The following is a 26,103-nucleotide window of genomic DNA, read 5'->3' on the forward strand; positions in this document are numbered from 1 at the left end:
TGAACGCCTGTGAAAACAATTTGATTCAAAAATACGTCTTTAATGATTAAAAATATGTTGCATACAGTATATTAAATTACTTTTTTGTAAAACGGTGTCTTTGGGTTCTCGATACAAGTCATTGGCTATACCTAACAGTCCAGGATGATTCTTCACTGAATTCACTAAACAAAACTACATTGTCCATAGATGAAAAAAAACAATGTATAAATTCAAGCACATTCTCCACACATAACACCTAAAAAGTGTCTTTTCACATTGGCAAAAGATTGAAAAGCTAATACTTTGGCTGTATTGTCCGTACATCAATGAAACCAATACAACACATTTTTGTGGTAATTGCTTTAAAGATTTTTTACAGAAAAAATCAGATTGTATACACTCAAACTATATATCAAGAAAAGTCTTCTGCCATGCTTTCACCCCTTTTGGTTTCTCTAGATTAGGGGCACCGGTGGTCATTTTACCAGGGGTGGTTCTGAACTCTGAAAAAAAACTATTACAGACTTCTTGGTGGTGATAAAGCCCACATCTCTTTAAGACTTTTAAGAGGATGACTTCTGTAAATCTGACGAGGGCAGCTCTGGATTCAATCCCAGTTTTTAGGGGTCTCCTCTGACCTAGATGTTAGAAGGAGATGACATCACTTCTGTAACTCACTCAGCACATTAAGGCCCATGATAGAAGTATAAATGACAAAATTCGTGACATTTGCTTCTGTGCAAGGTGCCTCTGGGCAGAAAGATTGGCTTCATTCCCGAGATGCTGCCGAGCAGATCGTCTTCATGCACTACCCAGAATTCTTCTGGTTAATAACATCTCAGGGTACATCAAGGAGCCCACAGTACTGAATGATCTGAAGAGAAAACCATAAGAGAGGTTACAAAGAGAGGTGGCCATTCAGCACATCTAGTCCATTTTGTTAAAACAGAAGGAGAAAATAAAAAAGCAATTAATAAATTTATTATAGGAACCTGTACAAAGCAATTTCTATGAAAATAATATTTCATTTGAAGTGTAGTATGTTTTTTTTAACTTATGCCTCCAAATGGCATCTATATTAACCTTTTTGTATCCATGCTGTGAAGTTAAGCCAGTGTTCAGGAACAATAACATTTTGACCTTTGAGACAGATAAACTTACCTTCTTCACTAGACAGGAGGTACTGATTCTCCATTGGTGCCATTGGTGGTTTCAGCGTTCCCTTTAAACCTGCACTGTGACTGGTCAGTGGTAGGGTGCCAGTGGGTAGCTGAGCCATCCCCATTCCTGAGGCCTGAGCCAGGGGGCTCAAGTTGTTCTCTGCATTCAGGACATGAGGCTGGCTTTGAAGTGCAGCAACAGACTCCAGGCTCCCAGGAGCTAGCTTGTCTGTCCCTTCAGTGCCACCATGCTCAATCCCCTGCTCAAGGTAACGTTTCCATCATTGCGTTAGACATACATTTAAAAAACATGACCTTTTCAGGTTAATTATGCAAATATTTTCATAGGAATTGTATGTTCTCCTGGTGAATCTAAACTTATTTCTTTCCTAATTAACTAAAGTGATTTATGTTTATGTATTTTTATTGCCCTACAGTCAGCAAATAACAAGTGCAGAAAATAAATAGTACATGTTAATAAAAAAGAAAAGCAAAGCAAGACACTTTGAATCCAGAGTTAATTTTTAATTAAAAGAATGGTTTTAACCATCTCCAGAAACGGCTGTGTTTTGCTATCAGTGTCACTATCCATGGAGAGACAAACAGAAGCAGTGTGGCCCTCTCTGGTTCTTGTAAGGATAAGGCTGACAGCCAGTGCCCACACCTGCAATATCAGCTGAGTGGCTCCACTCATCAAACTGCAGGTTGCCATGGTAGCGAGAGTGTGAGGAGTGGGGGTGGCAACAGGTGTATCATGAGGGACACACGCCGAGGGTCCTTTCTGCACCAGCAGTGTAGGGCGCTGGGAGGGGACCGACAAGGGCTGGCCAGGACACTTAAAAGAAAAAAAAAAGACAACATTTCCAAAGCTTTTATTTATTGGAACTCAATTTCAGTTCAGTGAAATAAGCAGAACTGACAGAACAAAATAATAAGTTCGATTAAATTGAGAACTCCTCAATGTTACTTATCAACTTGTTTAAACACCAAATCTGATATTGATAGCAAAAACACAGATATTGTTTGTTTCTGTATGAAATGTGTGTAGAAGAAATGAAGTAACAGAAGTATTTCCATTAAGCTCTTGTCTCTTTCATGGAAACCATAGTCACATGCAGCAACTGGGTATTACACATCAGATGATGTGAAAAAAATGGTTCACAAAAAATACGTAGGAGAAATTGTGTTTCAAATCTAAATATACTGTAGGTATTACATGTTCCCAAATGAAGATAACGCACAAATTTCCTATCACTAGTGCTGTAACACAATCATAGCTACGCTGGTATAGTTGTTTATTACCTGGTGAAACTCTAGCATGGGTGACTGAGGACAAGATTTGTGAAAAGAGGCCTGTCCGTCGCCTGTTACAGCAGTCAGCAGTATATTCTGCATCCCTTCCTCAGGCCTGGTGTGTCCTGGGCTGCACAAGGGGATGTTGTAGACTGCAGACTCAGACGTCATTCCTGCCTGTGAACACAAAGTGTTTGGGCTTTCCTCTGTCTGAACAGACAGAAAGAAATTACAACAGATATTGTAAAACTAGGAAGAGATTTTGAAAGTAAATGCTTAGAAGACCACCTACTGCATGCAATTGCTCAAGTGAATTGGTACTTGCAGTGTAGTCCGTAAGTATTTGGACAGTGACACAATGTTTGTTGCTTTGGCTCTGTACTCCAGCACATTGGATTTGAAATGAAACAATGACTATGAGGTTAAAGTGCAGAACATCGGCTTTAATTCAAGGGTATTTACGTCTATATTGGGAAAACCATATAGGAATTATAGCCCTTTTTATACATAGTCCTTCCATTTTAGGGGACCAAAAGTAATTGGACAATTGGCTGCTCAGTTGTTTCTTGGCCAGGTGTGTATTGTTGCATCATTAGTTTATGCACAATAGAGCTAAGGTCTAGAGTTGATTCTAGATTAGGCATTTGCATCTGGAGTCTGTTGCTGTTGTCTCTCAACATGAAGACCACAGAAGTGTTAATACCATTAAAGCAGGCCATCATGAGGCTGAAAAATCAGAATAAATCAATCTGAGACATGGCAAAACATTAGGTGTGTCAAAATCAACTGTTTGGTACATTGTTAAGAAGCAAGACTCCACCGGTGAGCTTAGCAATAGCAAAGGACCTGGTAGACCACGGAAGACCACAGTAGTGGATGACCGAACAATACTTTCAATCGTGAAGAAAAAACCCTTTCGACTTTTGAACAGATCAGGAACACTCTCCAGGATGTAAGCACAGGTGTGTCAAAGGCTACCATAAAGAGAAGAATACACCAGCATAATATCAAGAGGGTACACCACAAGATGCAAACCACTGGTAAGAAAGGCCGCAGAAAGGCTCTGGGACAAAGCCTTATGGACAGATGAGTTGAAGATTAACCCGTACCAGAGTAAGTGAAAGAAAAGTATGGAGAAAAAAATCACACTGCTCATGATCCAAAACACACCACCTCATCTCATGTAAAACATGCTGGCTCACTTGTCTTTATTGATGTCTTTATTGACTGCAGACGGCAGCAGCAGGATGAATTCTGAAGTGTACAGAAGCATCTTATCTGCTCAGATCCAACCAAATGCTTCAAACTCATTGGACGGCGCTTCACCTTGGAGCAGGACAATGACTCCAAACATACTGCTAAAGCAACTATGGAGTTTTTCAGGGACAAAAAGCGGAATGTTTTTGACTGGCCAAATCAATCACCCGACCAGAATCCCATTGAGCATGCATTTCACTTACTGAAGACAAGACTGAAAGCAAAAAGCCCCCAAAACAAGCAGGAACTGAAAATGGCTGAATTACAGGCCTGTCAGAGCATCACCAGGAAAGATACCCAACATCTGGTGATGTCTATGGGTCACAGAATTCAGGCAGTCATCAATTGCAAAGGATTTGCAAACATGCCAAATTTTATTTAAGATTATGTTAATGTATCCAATTACTTTTGGTCCCATGAAATGGGGGAATTATGTATAAAAATGGCTGTGATTCCTAAAAGGTTCACCCGATATAGAAGTAAATACCCTCAAATTAAAGCCGACATTCTGCACTTTAAGCATTGTGTCATTGTTTCATTTCAAATCCAATGTGCTGGAGTACAGAGCCAAAACAGCAAAAAATTGTGTAACTGTCCAAATACTTATGGACTGCACTGTACATTCCTAGGTAATATCTTGCGATAAAATTACAAAGTCTTTTTAGTCTTGAGCTTAGAACACGATGAGAGGATTCAATTCAAATACTTAAAATGCTCAAAACTACTAACTATCTTCACTGTGTAATGACTCTGAGGATTCAACTCGAAGCTAGGGGACATGTACAGTATTTAAGACTGTGAACAGAAAGCACTTCTTCACGTGAAAATTACACCTTACATATGGAAGGCATTCTGGAACAAGGTACTCAGACATTTTTAAACTGGTTTCTTTCAAGACATGCATTAATGGGATCCTTAGATGAATTGGCCCTTAGCAACCAAAGGATCTAGATAGGTCAAATGGACTCTCCTTGTTTGTAACATTTCTTGCGTTCGTCATTTATATTTTTGCAGATACAAGCAGGAACATACTATGACAGAAAAAATAAAGAACATTCTAATGACACAGGCACCTCCACAACAGAAAACAATATACGAATCACTCATTTAGGAGCATCAGTATCTAATTCTGTGTATTCCAATAATAATTTTTAGATATAATTTCCATCCCAAAGCAGCCATTACATTCCAACAGCCCCACGACACATCAGATGAAATGAAAAAGCGAGAAATTACTTCAACAACTGAATTAATGGGGACGTGCAGACAGGCCAGACTGAACAAGTCATAATTACAACTTAGCCAAGACATAAAGGTTAGCACCTCACCCTTATAAGCCAGGCAGATCTAACAAAATAATAAAGACCTCACTTTCATAACTCTTACAAAGGATGTGCAATTGAGATTCAAAGCTATAAAGTGCTAACAATGTGAAGTAGCAGACGAAAACTGTACTAAGTAGATTTAGAAGATCGTGTAGACTCTTTCAGTTTGACTTACGGTGACTGCAGCCGAGATCAGTCCCTGTTCTGGACCAGTCATTGGCAGTCCTGCACTGGGTTGTGGAAGACTGGTAAGCAGAAAAGGGGGACCGGCCTTAGCTACCTTCTTCTTAGGCCTTGGGTTATCCTGCAAAGAAGAAATAAGTCATTTGCGTAAGCAATTACTCTAGAAGTAGTTAATGGGGAATTTACTCTGAAACATGCATTAGATGTACCACATACCCAAAGATATAGGCTTTTATACTTATATTTTCAACCAAAAGTTTTCCAATTTATTTATTAAAAAGAAGTGATTTCGTTATGAAATTGTCTTTTCAGTCTATATTTTAAAAGTTCCTTATATATTTAGCGAAGGCTCAAGTGTCTAGGGAAGCTGCCTACAAACCTTGATCCACTTCTTCAGACCATGAGGTGGAGGCTCTCTTTTGCCCCCTGTCTTCTTCATCTGGTCACTGACCTTGCTGATGGTGCTTTGACTGCAGCCTGTTACCCACATGATAAATTTATAACAATTGCATCTTCCACCACCTAAAAAAAAGAGACATCAATATAAGGGCTGTAACAAATACATTCATCTTCTAAGAGCTTAATCCAATTTAGGCTTTGGCTCTCCTTTGATGCTTTCCAAGAGGGCGACAGGTGCAAGGCAGGGTACACCCTGGACGGGATACTGGTCTATTACAGGACATGCACACGCACGCACGCACAGCTAGGGCCAATTTTCCCAGAAGCCAGTTAACCTACAGGTATGTCTGAGGACTGTGGGAGGAAATCAGACCACCTGGAGGAATCCCACAGGAACACAAGAAAAATATATAAACTCCATGCAGACAGCACCCCAGATCCGGAATTGAACCCAGAGCTGCAAGGCAGCAATGTTAACCACTGAGGGACAAATTTTCCTTGTAGCTGTTTTTTTTAAACATCTAATTTAAAAGTGAAGAGAAAGTGTCAAAGTGCACAACTATGTGCTTGTGCATCTTTAAATTTGAAGACACATTCTCTAAATTACCCAAACACTGAATATGACATGAAATTGTTTCCACTATACCACTTAATTAATATTGAAATGATTATTATATAAATATGCAAACCATGTGCAATTCTGTAGTCTGAAGAAACATCTTATCAGAACAGGTTGATATAACTAGTGTTTTTTATTTCTTTACATGAAGTACACTGCATTCAGAAATGTCTAAATGTGGGAGACAACTGCATAATTTTGTTTGCAGAATGATTGCCTTCATTGATGAAATCGTCTGGGCAGGATTTGGCTGTTAAACCGTGCAGGCTCATTGATTACCTGGAGGTTAGAGTCCGAGATCTTGAGGCACAACCTGCTGACCTCCATTGGTTTTAGAATGTGGAGGAATTGGTTAGTCAGCCTTTTTAGGAGGTGGTTTGCGCTCCCTCCGGAAGCAATGAATGAAGAACCCAAAGAATTCAATAGGTTCCAATTATAGGGCAGTGAGATGCATGCCAACTGTGCAGACTTTCTAAGAGATAGAGCGGATGAGCACCAGGTCACCTTATCGCACCCGCCAACATGTGGACATTGTAGTAACTTGTCATGAAAAGGCTGACCTGATGGTGTCAGCATTTCTGCCAGGACTCTCCGGGCCTCTGCCTGCCCCGACCGTGCCCTCTCCCTCCAATCCTGAAGCAGTTGCCAGTGGGTGTGCGCCATCTGGAGAGAACAGGGGTGGACAGGGGAGTTACGCTGTAACTACATCTTTTACACAAAAATCCATGTTGCACTGTGATGGGTTCAACCCTATTTGCTTCAAAATAGGATTGGAGACTAGAAGCTGTGTCATGAAAAAGTGGTCTTGATTGACGAGAGCACAGTCAAACGAAGGGAGGAAAAACCTAACAAAACACATAAATTAAAACTGACCTGTTAATGTACTTACCACAACACAGTTGTCAAGGCAACAGCGATTCTTCCAGAGATCTGTAATCGGTTTGAGTAGACCAAGTGTTCTCTTCCCTTTAGTCCTCTCAATCCTCTCTTTCTTCTAGAGTGAGATATCATCTTGAGCTTACTGGCCTCAGAGTGGCATTTAAAATACACGTGGTTTCCTTAACTAAAATGTAGTAAGGCCCGGCAAAGCACAATATGTTCTTATCCTTATTGAAGGAACTACAAAGAAATAATAGACTAAAGACACAGTACAAGTTAAAACTTAAGGTTATATACTTGTGTTTACTTCTTTTTGAATAAATCGCATGGTGTACAAGCTTCAGTTTGATTATCAAGTATTTATTTTTTACATTAAATTGACATAATTCATTGTAGTACAAATGAAGGAGGATTCCTAAAGGCTGAAAGGATGATTTAGGGTTTACTTACCTGAGGATCTGTTATGAGCCTTTTATGGAGAAAGTTATTAGAATATCCCAGAATCCTCTGGCAGGCTCTCTCACAGAGTTTAAGCTCCTCCCTCAGCACCTTCCGGTTGGTCAGCACAAACTCCTCAAACTCCCTGGATTTCCTTTGGCCATTGCCCAATCCTACCACTGGCCTGGAGGACCAAATCCACAACAAGACAGGGATAAGTACCTTACAAAAGGGGTTCCCAGGCTTGGTCCTGATAAACCACACTCATGCAGATTTTCTTTTTTAATTACAAGAAGCCTTCATTGACCTAGCAAGCTGCTTGATAGGAATATGTGTATGCTTTCTTTACTACCCAAGAAATTTGGGGTTTTATTTTACATGAAAAAATGCAACCTCCAACATGATTAAGAGCTGAATACAGTTCAGAGTAATCCTGTTATTAATGCAACTACTGAGAGATTGACTGAAACAAAGTAATTACGGCACCTTTTTAACTAGATTTCATGTCTTGTACATTATCACCATGTGATATACTTTCTTCTTAGACTATCCAAAATGATCTATACTTACTTTTTCATTTTGCCTTGCAGCTGCACAGTGCTGAGGTCATAACACTTCTGGGTGCTCAGAACCTTAGCTTCCTTCAGTAAAGCCAGGATTTGCAGGGCACGACTGTGGCAGCCATCTTCTGCGTCTCCTGTCGAAGATAGTTGTCATCTCAGAGTGCAGGCCTGTTAACTGCCTTCCAGTACTTTCATTGCTCAAATGTCCCAAAGCAAGATGAGAATGCAGTTTCACTTTTTTTTGTTTTTTTGCATTTTAACCTTTAACATACCTGTGCCTTTAATATGGCTCTGTATACACAAACATGGCTTCTTCCAATACACTGGACAAGCAAGCCTCTTAGCATCTTGGTCTCCTAGCAACTCCACCATGGACTGAGCAAAGGCCTCCAGCTCTTGTTCATGTCTGGCACGATCACTGGGCTCCACAATGGGATCTGCAGGTTTGGAACACTTTGGCTTTCCATAAGAAAGACCTAAATACAATTTGAGAAAATGTGCTGGAATTTTTGTTTGATCATTTGAGGATACTTTGCAGTGGCGGTGTGAAGTTTGGAAGCAAGGAGATACGCACCACAGGCGTTGCAGAGTACAAGGGTCTCTCCCGTCCTGGGGTCTGCTCTGCGGCGCGGGCGTGCTGGGCCTGAACGGGGGGCTTTTGACTTATTCCCACGACGGGTGGGGTTGGTGATAAAAGGGGAGCGGCACAAGTCGCAGCAGAAATCTGTACTTTCGAGAGGATAAAGAATCAAGGATTTATTAAAAATCAATTCGAAAAAGCCAGTTACACACACAGGCATCACTGGTTCCAAATGGTACTGCCACCCTTCCAAGCACACACAGTACACTTACGTGATGTGTGGTCAGTAGAGATTTCACTGCCACTGTTTGAGAGACCAAGGTTGGGCACTACGGCTCAATTCCTCTTTAAGCTTTTTCAGTCCAGCTAGCCTAAACCCTCTGTTTATGTAATTCTTCTGGTAGGTAATTTTTCACTTCTTTACCTGATCCGATTGGTGCAAAGCACCTAGAATGTATTGGTCTTCAGACGTGCATAGAGTCACCCATCTGTAAAGTACCTTTCATACTGATGTTTTCTTTTGATTAATAATTCCAAACTTTGCTCAAGTGAAACTCCACATGGAGTGAAAGCAGACCCCCTAAATGCTGACAATTGTAGATTATAAAAAGGTGCTATTTGGCTTACAAACAAGTGATAACCTCACATTGTCTGTGTGTCATCTTTTCAAAACCATTTTCTCAAATGCTGTCCTCACTCCTCACACCAATAACAAAACATCAGTAAAGGTCACACACTTGATCTTTATCCTGATCTCAATCTGACAGCTGCACACATAGAACACTGTACCTTTACTGTCTCCGGTGGCTCGTCCTGCCCATCCCGATTTCTTCCCTCTCTTAGGAGATATTTCCTCACCAAGAAAGGTCTCTCTCTTCTTTCGAGCTCTGCGACTTCTGCTCATATCAGGGGAGCCGGATCCATGGGGCTGATCTTGCTGAAGAGCCAGTAAAATGTGCAAAATGTGCAATGTCTGTAATCAATCTTTTCAAGTGCTAAATTACCTTTATTCCAAAATGCACTGCTTAGAATGGGATATGAAATGAATGTGTTCTGGATGTACATTATGTGTACAAATGTAGTAATGGGTGATTCAAGTATTAATAAGGAGTGTTTTGGTGTCCTTGGTTGTGGAGGAATCTTCTGTATAAAGTACTTTTGTTGTCAGACTTACAGCTTATTACTCTTTCTCAGACAACTAGTACAAACACTTCCAGTACAGCATTACCTTAGAATCAGCTGAAGAACCAAGTGTTGACTGGTTAGGACCGAAAAAAGTTGGCCGTTTCTTGGAAACGCATTCTTCTAATTCATTTCCACGTCTGCCATCAGCTAAGCATGTAAAAAACAAACTTGTTCCATCACCAATGTTACATGTACAACTTTAAATGCCTTGAAGTCAAACTCACAGTACAAGTGAATTTTACAAAATGCAATAATTCGCTTTAAAGCAAGAGGGGGCCATTCTACCAAGGCAGTAATCTGATTCCGCAACGACGCGTAATGCGTAAGGAGAAAATGGAGTCAACTTCCAGTAAAAGTGTACGAAAAACAAGCGAGATACCTCGGTCTGTACTTTAGAACATACCTTTTTTGTTAGCATCCATTTATAATAAGAACATATGTAGATAATCTATTTTCATAACGTTGTCTTTTTTGTTTGCGAAGAGTAAACTACGCAGCGTCTGATCTTCTCCCTATTGGCAACCCCACCAGCTTTCAGCCGTAGCTACACCTCCTTAATGAGGAATTAACCACCGAGTTCATTTTGCGAGGGGTGGCAGATACTTTTTAACAAGTCTTTTTGCGATTTTAATGTTTTATTTTTTTTTAAGATGTGTGTGTTCATTCACAGACTGGTCAAAATATGTTTTAGCTTATATAACCCAAACGTTCCCTCTCCCACTACATAGCATTAGGATCAGTTTGTCATTCACATAGGATCCAACTCCCATCTCGAAGCTCACCCACAAAAATCATAACACACATCTGAAAGGATTGGACCGAGACGCGTATTTTCCATTTGCAGTTTAATCTGCTGTATTTATCAACATTATGGACATGTATTTAAATTTTACATTATGCTTCACGAGTTACATTTGCCATGAGGTGTGCCATTTAAAAAAAAAATCTTAGTTAACTTTAGTACACCAAATTAATATGGATCTGCCAAGTTAAAACCACGAATATAAAATACAATTTACTACGAGAAATGTACCCCACAGACCGCACTCCATACAAGGATCCCACAAACATTACAGTGTTTATTACAAAACAATTAACAGTTTTCATGGTCTTCCCTGAAAATAGCAGAAACGAATACACTTGATGGTCAAATGATTTGTGTTTGGTCACGGTTCTGGTACATAATGTTTCGAGTGCAAAAGCAGAATCATTTCTCTTCCTCCGACGAGGCGTCTGTCTTCTCTCCAGAGCGGCTGCGCGTGGCCAGGTCGGCAGCGCTTTCCAGCACGAGCTCCAGAGCCTCGTCTCCCTGTAGCCTTCTCACCATTTCCCCCTTGGAAGCCAAAATCTCCTCGATATTCCTTGTAAGGGACAAAACAATATATTCCGATGAAAATATACTACTTTCTAATTGAAATATTTTCATAAATAGCTACACTCTTACCTACATTACATCTAACGGTGACAGGTTCAGACACCATCTTAAAACAAAGTCGAGTGAAACGTTTAGACTTTTACAACTGGTTGTACAGGTTCGATGCGCATTATTTAAATAACCATACAACTGGCTTTTCCAGGGAAAAACCATTTGCTTTCCAACATTCCCGAGCAACTGTTACAAGACCTTTCGGTGTGGATGTGTTTCAACGGTAAAGACCCTACAGCAGCAGATGAGCGAACACGTATCTGTCCATTCAATTTTTGTGCATTCAATAGCAATAGAGTACTGTTATAATTAGATTTGTATTCCGAAGAGACTCACTTTTTCCCTTCGAGATCTGAGAACCACCCAAGGTTATCTGCGATGATGTGGTGGTTTTTGCAGTTTGGACAGGTCACTATAACAACTCCATTGTGATAAGCAACTTTGGAAATCCTCTTCATTGATCGCGTCCAGCAAACCTAAAAGTAATTTTTTTTCAATTAATGGATCTACACAGAAATTACCAGTAATAATTACTAAATTCGTCACTAACAGCATGAAAAATGCTATTTCTCTTTTATTTACCTTGCAAGTGTATACCAAGTGGTAGTGACTCGAATTTATCTTTCCAATAGGTTCGCTTCTCACAGGGACAGATGTTGAGAACAGCTTAAAAAAAGATACGCAAGTTGTCCTCGCAACAGACAAAGACGTTTCTTTCCTGCTACATCTACTGAATTTCCCATGCTCTTTAGGAAAATGTCTCGCAAACGTCCGATTTCTCTGTTCTACGTTCCAACGTGGTTTTCCGAAGTTGGTATTATGAGAAAACTGACGTAACTGCAGATCTCTGGCAGTTGTTTTTAACAGCGGTACTTTGCCCGACCAGAATTTAAAAGAGCGAAGAGCCGAATTCATCATACCATAATACAGATGCCAAAATAACACAGCAAGTGTTTCAGCTGCCTGTCAATTCGCTTAATGTTGCTATACCCCTCATACTTAAAAACCATTGCATTGCTGCTACTAGTGTGTCATCACTTCCTCAGTTCGCAAGACCCGTGTAAAATAAACTCTCACGCGAAGTGAGTTGTGTACCATCTGCTGTCTCGGAGATGCTACTACAGTTACATCACAGCTAAAAGCAATATGTGCGTATGTCCTTGTTACAGTTTCTTGCGAAAGTGGGAGAAGTTAATTGCTCTCCTGGCTTAAAGAAATGAGATTCTGAAATAATGTCCTAATTTTCTACATGAAATTGTTTTCATTTTTAAACAACACTACTTGTAAAATAAGATGTAAACTACAGCGCAATACGTCTTATTTAGGTGTCATGCAGTGCGGGTTTTATAATACAGCGGAGGTCGAGATTTCTTAGTAGATGAAAAAAAAAATTGAACCACATTCATATGGAGGTCAACATCATGCATTTTAATATTGCATGATTAATTAAGAAAAACACATAGGTTTTTGCCGAGCACCTTTATTTTTTTACGTAGTTATAGCTCTATGAACTGTGCAACACGAGAAAGAAGCTGCACTTCAGAGGGGAACATCAGAATTAAAACATTGTAAAAACAGAGGGGGTAACTAAAAAATAACAGCACTATACCAAACCTCTGCATATTCTTTGACGCATTCGTTGTTGTTAGTTTTAGGTTAGCGTGCTTTTCCATGACAGACTAACCCTTCATCTAGTCATTGTAAGTCAGGTGAATAGTTTTGAGGTTGAACAGATCGTACGATCCGGCAGAAGATCTGTCACGGTAAAGGCATCCTGGACTGCAGTTTTCCTGGCCGTCATGTGCCGTCTGTGTCTGTATTGTCGCTCCCTGTGGTGTTTTCCACCTCGCCGCCTTGGTGTTCTGTGTCCTGGTGTGTTCTTAGCGCCCGCTTTCTGTTGTGGAAATATAACAGAGTCACGTTTCTTTTCTCAGGACAAAAATGCTGATTATCAATTACAACTCTCGCTGTTGCAACCCGCGTACTTCCTCACCACTGAAAGCAGGATCTGTTGTTCTCTCGGGATCACGCATGTCCCATATAAAACATTCCAAGACAGGAACCCACGAACTCAGTATTGCAGGTAACTATCTGGCTACTTTTACAATCTGCAGTTTTAATTAATCTGGGGAACTAAAATAAATGCAAGGGTAACAGTTTTGACAGCATGCTTGAAACGTTTGTTCCAGATTTACACATCCCTTTGTGGAAGGAAGTGCCTCATGATTTTGACTTTAAAGCCACTTCCCCTTAGTTTCCATGTGTGTCCTCCACTGCAGATACTTTTCACTAATAGATTTTGTCTTATACAGTGCCTTGCGAAAGTATTCGGCCCCCTTGAACTTTTCAACCTTTTGCCACATTTCAGGCTTCAAACATAAAGATATAAATTTTTTATTTTATGTGAAGAATCACCAACAAGTGGGACACAATTGTGAAGTGGAACGAAATCTATTGGATTTTTGAAACTTTTTTAACTAATAAAAAAAATGAAAAGTGGGGCGTGCAAAATTATTCGGCCCCCTTGCGTTAATACTTTGTAGAGCCACCTTTTGCTGCGATTACAGCTGCAAGTCGCTTGGGGTATGTCTCTATCAGTTTTGCACATCGAGAGACTGAAATTCTTGCCCATTCTTCCTTGCAAAACAGCTCGAGCTCAGTGAGGTTGGATGGAGAGCGTTTGTGAACAGCAGTTTTCAGCTCTTTCCACAGATTCTCGATTGGATTCAGGTCTGGACTTTGACTTGGCCATTCAAACACCTGGATACGTTTATTTGTGAACCATTCCTTTGTAGATTTTGCTGTATGTTTGGGATCATTGTCTTGTTGGAAGATAAATCTCCGTCCCAGTTTCAGGTCTTTTGCAGACTCCAACAGGTTTTCATCCAGAATGGTCCTGTATTTGGCTGCATCCATCTTCCCCTCAATTTTAACCATCTTCCCTGTCCCTGCTGAAGAAAAGCAGGCCCAAACCATGATGCTGCCACCACCATGTTTGACAGTGGGGATGGTGTGTTGAGGGTGATGAGCTGTGTTGCTTTTACGCCAAACATATCATTTTGCATTGTGGCCAAAAAGTTCGATTTTGGTTTCATCTGACCAGAGCACCTTCTTCCACATGTTTGGGGTGTCTCCCAGGTGGCTTGTGGCAAACTTTAGACGAGACTTTTTATGGATATCTTTGAGAAATGGCTTTCTTCTTGCCACTCTTCCATAAAGGCCAGATTTGTGCAGTGTAAGACTGATTGTTGTCCTATGGACAGACTCTCCCACCTCAGCTGTAGTTCTCTGCAGTTCATCCAGAGTGATCATGGGCCTCTTGGCTGCATCTCTGATCAGTCTTCTCCTTGTCTGAGCTGAAAGTTTAGAGGGACGGCCAGGTCTTGGTAGATTTGCAGTGGTCTGATACTCCTTCCATTTCAAGATGATCGCTTGCACAGAGCTCCTTGGGATGTTTGAAGCTTGGGAAATCTTTTTGTATCCAAATCCGGCTTTAAACTTCTCCACAACAGTATTACGGACCTGCCTGGTGTGTTCCTTGGTCTTCATGATGCTCTCTGCGCTTTCAACAGAACCTTGAGACTATCACAGAGCAGGTGCATTTATACAGAGACTTGATTACACACAGGTGGATTCTATTTATCACCATCAGTCATTTAGGACAACATTGGATCATTCAGAGATCCTCGCTGAACTTCTGGAGTGAGTTTGCTGCACTGAAAGTAAAGGGGCCGAATAATTTTGCACGCCCCACTTTTCATTTTTTTATTAGTTAAAAAAGTTTCAAAAATCCAATAGATTTCGTTACACTTCACAATTGTGTCCCACTTGTTGGTGATTCTTCACATAAAATAAAAAATTTATATCTTTATGTTTGAAGCCTGAAATGTGGCAAAAGGTTGAAAAGTTCAAGGGGGCCGAATACTTTCGCAAGGCACTGTAAATATATCTATTCATTTGTTTATAATTAACAGGAATTGAGAGCATTGAGGAATCACAGTGAATAATTACAACTGCAGCTTCAGCTGTGAGCAGGATATTTACATGATTACAAATTAGATTTTTCATTAATAGTTTAAACCAAAATAATTAAATGTGGCTGATTGCTTTAATTAGTTAATATTAGAGTCAACACATCGCTGACAATTTAACCCTTTGAGGATGAAGATACTAGACCATTCGATAAAAAATAACATGAAGATAGAATATATTTTTTTCATAATATTTGAACATTTGAATTTAGATGCTAAATTGGTTGTGTTGGGAACAGTAGTCCTCAAAGGGTTAATGACAGACCTTCTATAAGCCTCAAAACAATGTCTCATTCGCCTCCTTTCCTTGTCAGCCAGCTCTCCTTTTGCAGAACCTTTCTCCTGGAAATAAAACCACAAAAGTCAATGCAACAGTTAGTAAGTATCACTCAGGGGTGGCAATGAATGATATTTTTAACCTTTTCTTTTCAATATTTCTTAAAGCAGCTTTCCTGATCATTTGTCAGCAAGAAATGTATCTCTTATGACCAGAGGTCAGAAACACAACTGAACCCTTAACTGATCTGATCATGAGACTGATTTGAGTTCTCTAATTGTGTTCTGCTGACAAATGTGCTGAGCTTTGCTTTTTTTCACAAGTTACTTTACCAGCTTCTGAGTGGATACAAAAAAACATTTAAATGAAGCAAGTGTTAATTCAGTAAGGGATCTGATTTAGTAAAGATCTCAGCTGAAGTGAAAACTAACAGGTGCATGGATCCCAAGGAACAGACTTGGGAACCACTGTCTTACTGTTGTAAAATACTTGTAGTCTTTCATCTTCTGACCTCTTCAAAAACAGGGCATATTGGGTAGTTCCACTCATTCATTAGCTAGATCACCCTGAAGCTTAGCACATACAGTATCACTTGTCATTGAAGGAAGAAAAGCAAGGAGAGTTGCAAACAGACGCTAGTAAATGGTGATTAGTGTTACGCACAAAGTAAACAATTGTAAGACACATCAGATAAAAAGTTATTTTCACACTCAGTTCCTGTTAGTGTCTCAGTTAGCACTATTAAAGACTAAAATGTTTAATTTTTCATCATTCCTGACTTGTTTTAAAGGACGAGCTTAATTCAAGATATAGTAGCTGTACAGTTATTTTGTAACAGTTACAGTTATTTTTTTATAGTTAATCAAATACTGTAAAGCATAATCCACCAGGCATATAAACTGGTTTCAGGAATATTTCTATGCTTAAATGGAGAATTCACCTGAGTGGGATTCTAATTTATGAATCTAGTCATAAGTGGATGTGGTTCAGGATATGGGAATTTAATATATTTAAGTACCATATTTATGTCTTGTTAAAAGACTAAATTTCCAGTTGGGGAAAGTAAACAAAGTTAGTTTGATTGAACCATATGAAAAGAATACACCACTGGCAGAAAGTGTCCGTTATAATAGTAACAGTTGGGTACCGTTAGTTACTATCAGCTACCATTGGTTGCAAACAGTGGTGTACCCACAACACACACAGTACTACTGTTGTATCATTACATGACAATTTATACTCAAACATCAGAGTATAAATACACACTTAAGTGAGATGGAGTGGAAATAGACCAAAGTTAAAGACTTGGGAAAGCCAAAAACCAGCAGCTATATCACCCTGCACCTCACCACTGGCAGCCCACTGAAACTAAGCAGGTGTGAGCCTGGTCAGTATGTGGAGGGGAGACCTCCTGGGAAAAACTAAGATTGCTGCAGGAAGCAATGTTAGTGGGGCCAGCAGGGGGCGCTTACCCTGCGGCCCATGTGGGTCCTAATGCCCCAGTTTAGAGAGGGGGACACTATACTGTAAACAGGCGCGTCCTTTGGATGAGACGTAAAACCGAGGTCCTTACTCTCCGTGGTCATTAAAAATCCCAGGGTGTTTTCCAAAAAGAGTACGGGTGTAACCCTGGCATCCTGGCCAAATTTCCCATTGGCCCTTACCAATCATGGCCTCCTAATAATCCCCATCTATGAATTGGCTTCATTACTCTGTTCTCCTCGCCACTGATAGCTGATGTGTGGTGAGCGTTCTGGCGCACTATGGGTGCACATTGGATGCACAGGTGGATGCTGCACATTGGTGGTGGAGGGGAGTCCCTATGACCTGTGAAGTGCATTGAGTGGAGTGTCCAGTAAAGCGCTATATAAGTGCAAGCAATTATTAATTATTATTATTAAAAACTAAACAGATCCTTCTGCTTTGAGCGGCCTCAGTCGGCCACACTAGAGGGAGCAATTCCAGGCATGAGAAAATTAAGAAAGTGCTTACAGCTGAAATACTGTTGCCACTGGACTTTCGGGACTGGTGAGGGGGATCCTCGATAGTGACACAAACGTTACACTTTTCAAACAGAAGTGCCTGAGGGTCGTCACTCACTGGGATGCGGGAAGAGTGAAAAATGAAACACAACAGTGATCAAGGAGAGCAATTGTGAAGGAAAAGGTTACAGATAGACTAAGATGACAAAATATGTATTATGGTAGTAGTAATAATAATTTTAAGTATTTGGTAAATGCATCAAGTGCTATATTGTATTATAGGGGCAGAGCGATGGCACTGTGGCTAAGTATCTGCGCCTGTGGCTGGAAGGTTGCCGGTTCAAATCCCACAGCCGGCAGAGGAATCCTACTCCATTGAGCCCCTGAGCAAGGCCCTTAACCCCAACTGCTCCAGGGGCGCTATACAAGGGCTGACCCTGTGCTCTGACCCCAAGCTTCTCTCCGTGTCTGTTTCATAGAGAGCAAGCTGGGGTATGTGAAAAGACAAATTCCTAATGCAAGAAATTGTAAATGGCTAATAAAGTGGTCTCATCTTATATAAGTTCTTTGTGCTTTGATTTCAACATAAAAGGATATCAAGCATTGATATTTACAGTAGTTATAATAATAGTTTAGCTATATCTTTCTCTCTCACACACATACACAAAGCCATATTTAATACCTAATAGTTCTTGATATCTTTAATCTCCAATGTTAACATATATATTTTAAAAGGATATATGACTGCTCTCATTACTGAACTAGACAAAAGCTCATCTTCCCACTCAAAATGGATGATGGAACAATGATTCTTTTCCAGAATTTCAAAAAGGATACAGAATGTTAATAAACATTGCTCACATTTATTAAACTCTTCCTTATCTTCATCTTGACTTGCAGGGTTCAGCAGCTTTTTGGAAAAAGGTACAAAGTTATTATTCAGGAATATACACAAGGCAAGCTGAGACTGGAGATGGTGTGAAAATCTGAAAACCTGTACTACTTCTTTCAGTGATCTACTGTATTTATGAAAGAGGAAAGATGATGTTTTAGATTAGTGGTCCAAAAGGAAGTTGGAAATAATTAAATGGGAAGTGAATGATCCCATGAAAGGAGGAACATCTAAATGTTTAAATAAGTTTTTAGCAGGTTCTGTTTTTCTGCTGGGAAATTACCAAATTCTGAAGAACAAAATCACTTTTTAACTGAGATTTATGAATACGTCAGATCTAAATAATGCCATTCAACTTACATTACTCCTTAGGGAATTATCTTCATAATCTGAAGTCTGTTGGGGAAAAAAAAGTAAATGTTGGTTTTTGTACAAAACAAGACAAAAATAATCAGCATGCACCTCAAATGTCAAAGAGATTTTTAGTCAAGAGCTTTTAATTCAATGAATTAAAATACTTTACCCAGCAAAAGCTCTAAACCACATTTTCTAAAGAATTGCTCCTTTATGATGAAAAACTACATGCTCTAACATCCATAACTTCTTTCTAAAAAAATCATGATAAACAAAAGATTGGAAAAATAATACCCTAATTTAATTCTGCACATTCTGAGCTCAGAACAATAAAGCTTATTATTTTTAATATTTCATTATTTAGTTTACTAGTTTATTTTTGGTTATATTTTAAAGACTGCAATGATAGTGAAAACTTGAGCTCTTTGTCTCCTTTGCTATTTCAGCTAAGTCCTTTTTCAGTGGTTTCTAAGCCTACACTTGCTTGAGACAAGCTGTGTCAGCCAAACAGCAAAAGCCCTTACTGGCGTAGTGGGCTTTCGGCTGATACGTCGCATTTTGGTCTCCATGGCCAGCACCTCCCCCTGGCTCCTGAAGAGCTGGATCTGCAGCTCATCGCTGCGTTCGCCCAGTTCTCGGATCTGCTTCCTGTACAGGTCCTTGTCGACAAGGCTCTTGGAGTACTCCCGGTGATACTCCTCTCTGGTGTGGATAGCCTGACGAAATAGCCAGGCCGTTAAAGGTCAGCATTACAAATGACCATAACACAACTCAATGATTGAAACATTATACCTTTCAGAGGATGTCACTTCATGTTTGATTTTCTTGATTTTAAATAGTGTCAGATTTAGACAGGAAGATCTTAGTGTATCTTCCCCTACAGTTGGTCTTTATCTTTCCACGCATTGATAATTCTCTGCCCTAGTTTTGGGACAAAACAGGCTTCCAGTTCCCCCTGTTCTGTTCACTGAACGGTATTGGAACAAACTACTAGAGGTCAACCTTAATTGTCCCTATTTTACATTTTGAAATCTCCAAAAATTCAATTAACATATCCCTTGGCTATCTTTTGCAAAGACCAAAAGACTAAGTTACTTTATCCTGTTTTCATAGGTCACCTTTGGTGCTGGAATTAGTTTTGTTGCCCTCCTGTGCAGTTACTCTAAACATCTTTAACCTTTTTGAAATGTGCAGATACAAACTGTTCATTGCATTTCTAATGTGCTATAACTGGAGTGTTTCAGTACAACCACTGTTGATTTTTGCTCTATGTATAAAGTCCTGTCACATTAAAAATGGCTATTCAATTCAAGGTGAGAAGAAAGAGCCCCAGTGTATCAAAGCAGACAATTCTGTGACAAAACTAAATTTTTTCAGGAGCACTGAAGGCTGAAGGTCTTCCTTTCTGGACTTGGAGAAGGCATATGACCGTGTGCCCAGAGAGGTGGTGTATTGGTGCTTGAGGAAGAAAGGAGTACCAGAAAGCATGGTGAAGTTAGTTCAAGCAACCTATAGAGATGCAACTACGAAGATGATAACACAATGGGGAGAGACAAAAGAGTTTGAAATCACAGTTGGAGTACACCAAGGATCAGCACTAAGTCCTTTCCTTTTCATAAACATTATTGACACACTGACAGAGGAGGTAAGAACAGAAGTGCCTTGGGAACTCATCTTTGCTGATGATGTGGCACTGATGGCAGATTCAGAAGTAGAACTACAGGAGAAAGTGTTCAAATGGCAGAGGAGTCTGGAAAAGGGTGGACTGAAAATGAATGCAGAAAAATCTGAAATAATGGTAATGGAGAGAAGAGGAGATACTATGACCAATGTTGAGGAGACAAATGGAGGAAAACTGAAACAAGTTGATGGCTTTAAATACCTTGGATCAAAACTGGTAAAGGGAGGAGAAACACTGGAGGCAGTAAAACAAAGAGTGAAAGCTGGATGGAACAAGTGGAGAGAAATAACTGGAATAATCTGTGACAGGAAAATTCCTAGAAAGTTAAAATGCAAAATGTACAAGACTGTGATTAGACCTGTACTACTATATGGCGCTGAATGCTTGGCAGTTGGAAAGAGGGAAGAGAACTTGATGAGAAGAACTGAAATGAGGATATTGAGATGGATTCTGCAGATTTCAATGAAGGATAAGATCAGAAATGAAGAAATCCGTAGACGATGTAGGGTGGTGGATGTGGTTGAGAAGATGCGAGAGGCGAGGTTACGGTGGTATGGACATATCATGAGGAGGGACGTTGAGGAAGTAACAAAGAGGGTAATGGAATTTGAGGTGGAAGGTAACAGGGGAAGAGGCAGGCCTAGAAAGAGATGGATAGATTGTGTGAGAAAAGATATGGAGGTATGTGAAGTGAGTGAGGAAGATGTGCTCGACAGAGACAAGTGGAGAAGAGCAACCAAAGCAGCTGACCCCAGGACAGTCTGGGACTAAGGCTGTGAAAAAGAAGAAGAAGAAGAAGAAGACTGAAGGCTGAAGGTGTCACTGGACATTGCTAAGCTATAAGCTATAAGTTTGGAAGTTCTGAATTGCTGATCTTTGTGATTACTACAGCAATTAAGAGACAGTCTCACCTGGTCCCTCTCAGCCGTCACTTCATCCATTTGCTTCAGAATAGCTTCAATTCGGTCTTTGTACATTGTGGAGTCCTTCCTGAGAGAGGTGCACTGCAGCTCAAGCTCCTCCTTCTCTTCCATGTACTTGAATAAGAACAACAAAAACTCTTGGGTCTCACATGTTTCCAAAACAAATATATTTTAAAAATAACTGCAACCACAATTATTTCCAATCTTTCAAAATTGAATTTATCCTAAATCAAACACAATGGTTTGTGTCAGCCAGCGAGTGACATATGGGCAGAAATAAATGCCCTATGGCTTAATTGATATGACCACCATTACAGGAAGGAAACCAGAGTAAAAGGAAGTTAGGATGACAAAAGAACTTCCTGTGTTTGTTTGCATCACCTGTCATTAACTCATCCCTTGTGTGATTCAGTGATTGTGTGATCATTTGCAATCTAGGTGGTACCTTGTCTCGGAGCTCCTCAGCGTTGCGTAGCTCCTTGCGCAGGTTGTAGATGTTGTTGACCAGCTCCTGGTATTTGGCCAGGGACTGCTCCCTGTAGTCTTCCAGAGTCTGAATATACTGCTTGTCCTTCTCTGCCTCCCCAGGATTCCCCGCCTTTGTTCCGCACAGAAGATCAAATCAGACAGTTACCTTTCTACCACTGCTTGTACATATCAGAAAATGTAAGATGATTTGTTGAGATTACTCAGAGCTTCTAGCAGCACTGTGGTAAAATTCAGGTCAAATTTCTTTCTAGATTTATGCATCCTTTCCCTAAGAATCTATTACATATTACAGCATTAATGACACAGCTGTAAAGCATTTGGAAGTCACATATTGTGATTGTTAAAATGTGTATATTTTTGTAGATAATGCATGGCCATATCTTAAAAATTGCAACAAATACGCAACATATTTTACCTCCATTTCCCCCTCTATCACTTCTAACACCATTATCCAGCAGATGTAACTACTGTGTAGGAGGCAAAATAATTGGCTATCACAATGCTTATTGGCTACCTGGACAGAATTTTCCAGTTCCTGGATTCGGGCCTTGAGGAGATCATTTTGCCTCTGGATCTGCCAGATCATATCCTGACTGGGCCGCTGCTCCATGGCATTTTTCAGTGTCATGGTCCGCTTCCTCTGGATTTTGAAATCATTTTCTGCATTCATCAGGCTATGCTTTAGCTTCTCAATCTAGAACCAAGAGCAATGTAGAATGATTCGTTATTGTATTTGAAAAGGACTTACAAAAGGCACAAGAGCATAGCTGTATGTTATTAAAAGATGGTGTTCAGAACAGACAAACTAACAAGCAGGGGATTATTTATCCAGTACAGTATTCTCATCTGTGTCTAGCTCATTGATCCCATCCTACAGAATCAATAACCATCATAAGAGTTACATTATACAAGAGTTACATTATACCAAAAAAAAATGCTACATTATAATATCCATCCAACCATTTTCTAACCACTTTATCCAATAACAGGTTAACAGGAGAGCCTGAGCCTATATCAGCAAGCAACAAGGCAGGATACACTCTTTATGGGACACCAGTCCATTGCAGGGCACACAGACACAAACACAAGCACACGAACACCAGAGTCACTTTTCCCAGGAGCCAATTAACCCACCAGTATGTCGTTGTAATATGGGAGGAAAGCAGAGCCCACACAAACATGGGGAGAACATACAACGTCCACGCAGTTAGCACCTCAGGAATTGAATCCAGTGCAATGCTAGCCACTGCTCCACCATACTGCCTACATTAATTTATAAATATTATTAAAAGAACTCCAGAGGATGATATAGCAAAGAAGCACCACGTGATCATAAAACTAACAGGAATATAAACTTAGTTGGCCAAGAAAAAAAATACATATACAAGAAAGACTGTGGGCTCCTGACCTCATTACTTGTACTCAGTTGGTAGCATTACTGTTCTGAAAGCCCTCATTGATAAGGCTGGCTTCTCTCACCTCCAACTGAAGGTCTCTGTTCCTCATGAGTGCGTTGTTCTTGTCCTCGCTCAGCTTGGTGAAGTCGCGCAGCAGGCTGTAGTTCTCGTCCTTCAGCTTCCGGGCCTCGTCGCTGAAGCCGTCACGCTCCTCCTTCATCCGCCTCACCCTCTCCTGCTGTTTGCGCAGCTCGCTGTCCTTCACCTGCAGCTGCTTGATGGTGTCCTCCCGGGCCGCCAGTTGGGCCGCCAGCTCCTGACTGCGCCTCTTCTCGTCCTGGATAGCCTTCTGCAGCAGGGTCACCTCGCTCATCAGAAACTGCGTCAAGCCTGATTCGCCCGCGGTGTCTGGGAGAGGGGACAGCAAGGTTAAAACAGCTCCAGGATTATACCGAATGTTGAGACGATTGTTGTGCCTTTTTTAAGCCAAAGGAATCTTGGTAAAGAGACTGACCATGTCAACAAAAGACCTTGAATCACAGCCTGGTACAGACTCTACAAGGTAAAGTCATTTACAAGACTTCAGTCATGAAGAACTGGTAGAAGATAGAGGACTGCCAGAAAAATGGATCCTATATATAAATGACAAAGCTGTCTAACATACTTAGACCATATTAAAGCTTTAATACCTGTTGTTGTTTGAATGCCATAATTTATCTTTGAATGTGATTCAAACTGATTTTTTCAAAACTTGGCTGCCCCTTTGCCCCTGGAGTTTTATAGGGGTCTACAGACAGGTTAATGTGCTCACCAATCTCATTACGAATGCCAAATCATAAAGAGTAGAACCTCCACAAAACAGCTGGGCAGCACACATTTAGACATTAACACTCCACAACTTTGTGGCTCTTTTAATGAAATGCCCACCTATTAGGATGGAGAAGGCCCTAGCAGGCTCTTTCCCTGTGATCCTGCGGTACAGCTCTGGGTAATCAAGCTCCAGACTCTCCAGGAAGGCCACATAACCCTTATGTCCAGTCCTCTGCAGGATGTCTAGCAACACACCTAACAGATATAACACCAGACATTACCATCCTTATGAACATGAAACCACTTAACAAAACAAACTTTATTACTGCAATCAAAGAAACATATTGAAACGTTGTATATAAGGCACAAGTGTATGTGAAAATGATTTAAAGATTCAAGTTACAAAGTATTGCATCAATGAAATGCACATAAAAGGAAGCTAAATAAAAAAGATTTAACTATGGCAAGTTAAATTATATATTTCTTTGGTTATTTCCTGACTGAGGATGTGAATAAAAGCCCTTAGCAGACTTATTTTGCAGCACAGGTGAGGAACCCCATTCCTAACAGACTTAAGATCTCATTATTATTCTGCTTCAGATCTTTATTGGCGTTATTAAACTACTGTATTTTTACTGCACAGATTAACTGTGCCTCCCTGGCTTAAAGAAAATGTCAATCTACAGGGAATCATCTGTTCCTGCACTCCAGCCTCTTCCAGAAACGCGTCTTTCCGTTCCTGTTCGTCAGCTCACCTACTTTCCGGCGGCGGATGACGAGGCTGGGGTCATTAAAGATCTGCTCCTCGTCCTCTGTGCTGAGGACCTTGCACTGGCGCAAGTAGGGAGTGATGCGGGACGGTTCAATGGTCTTGATGAGCAGCAGCCTGTAGTTCTCCAGAGAGTTCCAGCACTCCTCGTTCTCGTTATCAGAGATGCTGAAAGTATCCATCGTTGTGCTGCTGTCAAATGTCAGCGATCCTGCAAATTTTCAAACAATTCTGGAAAGGAGTGATATATGATTTCTGGATATATCACTTTTTCCTTTTCTGTATAGGAAGTATCAGAGCCTGGTCTCAGTCTACATTAGTATACAGTCTGCTCTGCCCATTTGAGCTGGTACACAGCCAACGCTTTCTTAAAAACTGGGTAACACTGGTGATTCACATAGCATAGCCAACCAAAAGCATAATATCTTTATAAGGTTTCTGAATTCAAATTGTTTTACATTATAAATAATTTCACATTTTAGTCCCTCCTCTGTCTGGAAAAGAAGTGTTCAAATTTCAAAACCAGTTTGATTAAGCAATAAAATCTGCAAGTTCCCTTTTTTAGTATATATTTTAATATGGCCTTTTCCCTGAATTACACAACATATGTTTCTGGCAGATGCATCGTCCCTCTTCAGTATAAGATGAAATAAGAGAAAGTTCAAATGAAGATCCCCTGCTGATTTGGTTAGAATCCATTAGTTATATTGTTCAGTACTTAGATAAGTTTTTAACCCTTGATTTATGAAGGCATTTTTAAGTGGTTCTGACACTTCAAAAAGCTTCAGATCTTGACTGACTCATAGCAAGCATATCAATCAGCTTCTAGAACACAAGGGGTACAAAGTATCAACACAGGAACTTTAAACCATGCAGTGTAAATAGGAGTGCCCCCGCGACTACTTGTACTATGTTGCTGACAAAATGGATAGAGGCACACTTAAAACACCTTTCTTGCCTACAAAATCCAGGGCTGAAAACTGCTTCACTCCATCTCCTGTTCATTTACCAGAGGTACTGGAAGAGCAAAATAGTGAAGGTAGTGAAGTGAGCCACTAAGAGAAAAAAAATACATCTGTTACCTTGAAGGGAGAGTGCCCCAGCCCAGCCAGCTGTCAGTGCAGTGAAAGCATGACTGAGCTGCTGAGGTATAAAAAGAGGAAGCCAACAGTTTAAAAAGCCTGAATAGGAGGGATCTGCCACAGCTCT

At 40.3% G+C, this 26,103-nt stretch overlaps 3 protein-coding genes and 1 long non-coding RNA gene across 8 annotated transcripts; 1 reads left to right on the forward strand and 3 right to left on the reverse strand.

The window, feature by feature from the left end:
- Positions 1–19: 19 nt before the first annotated feature.
- LOC148643988 (uncharacterized) lies at positions 20–10,432 on the reverse strand. 2 transcript variants are annotated; one of them, XM_088615341.1, is made up of 15 exons: positions 10,267–10,432; positions 9,907–10,010; positions 9,468–9,615; positions 8,673–8,822; positions 8,371–8,574; positions 8,106–8,232; positions 7,548–7,719; positions 7,108–7,212; positions 6,779–6,881; positions 5,580–5,722; positions 5,193–5,321; positions 2,445–2,645; positions 1,807–1,977; positions 1,144–1,402; positions 20–856 (listed from the first exon to the last, which is right to left on the reverse strand). In XM_088615341.1, exons 1-15 carry the CDS (start codon positions 10,283–10,285, stop codon positions 831–833), a joined length of 2,061 nt encoding a protein of 686 aa, XP_088471467.1. In that variant the 5' UTR covers positions 10,286–10,432; the 3' UTR covers positions 20–830. The 2 variants fall into 2 exon arrangements, with proteins under 2 accessions (XP_088471467.1, XP_088471468.1); XM_088615342.1 differs by having other exon boundaries at positions 2,445–2,612; positions 10,267–10,428.
- A 261-nt stretch (positions 10,433–10,693) lies between these two features.
- Positions 10,694–12,371, reverse strand: dnlz (DNL-type zinc finger). Its single transcript, XM_088615348.1, has 3 exons — positions 12,210–12,371; positions 11,626–11,765; positions 10,694–11,224 (listed from the first exon to the last, which is right to left on the reverse strand). The coding sequence occupies exons 1-3, from the start codon at positions 12,297–12,299 to the stop codon at positions 11,071–11,073; spliced, it is 384 nt and encodes a 127-aa protein (XP_088471474.1). The 5' UTR covers positions 12,300–12,371; the 3' UTR covers positions 10,694–11,070.
- LOC148643990 (uncharacterized) lies at positions 12,367–18,124 on the forward strand. The gene is made up of 3 exons (XR_015928954.1): positions 12,367–12,437; positions 13,224–13,372; positions 17,862–18,124. It is a non-coding gene; the product is annotated as an uncharacterized LOC148643990 (long non-coding RNA).
- Positions 12,697–26,060, reverse strand: card9 (caspase recruitment domain family, member 9). 4 transcript variants are annotated; one of them, XM_088615347.1, is made up of 13 exons: positions 25,977–26,060; positions 24,881–25,105; positions 24,243–24,380; positions 23,398–23,723; positions 22,433–22,612; positions 21,875–22,027; positions 21,418–21,543; positions 19,350–19,541; positions 18,832–18,867; positions 18,441–18,489; positions 17,590–17,696; positions 15,586–15,662; positions 12,697–13,183 (listed from the first exon to the last, which is right to left on the reverse strand). In XM_088615347.1, the coding sequence occupies exons 2-13, from the start codon at positions 25,074–25,076 to the stop codon at positions 13,087–13,089; spliced, it is 1,677 nt and encodes a 558-aa protein (XP_088471473.1). In that variant the 5' UTR covers positions 25,077–25,105; positions 25,977–26,060; the 3' UTR covers positions 12,697–13,086. The 4 variants fall into 4 exon arrangements, with proteins under 4 accessions (XP_088471473.1, XP_088471470.1, XP_088471472.1 ...); XM_088615344.1 differs by having other exon boundaries at positions 18,417–18,489; XM_088615346.1 differs by lacking the exon at positions 15,586–15,662.
- Between the last annotated feature and the right edge of the window lie 43 nt (positions 26,061–26,103).

Source organism: Lepisosteus platostomus, chromosome 21 (genome assembly GCF_059453375.1).
Source record: "Lepisosteus platostomus isolate fLepPlt1 chromosome 21, fLepPlt1.hap1, whole genome shotgun sequence".
In the NCBI taxonomy this organism is placed as follows: Eukaryota; Metazoa; Chordata; class Actinopteri; order Semionotiformes; family Lepisosteidae; genus Lepisosteus; species Lepisosteus platostomus.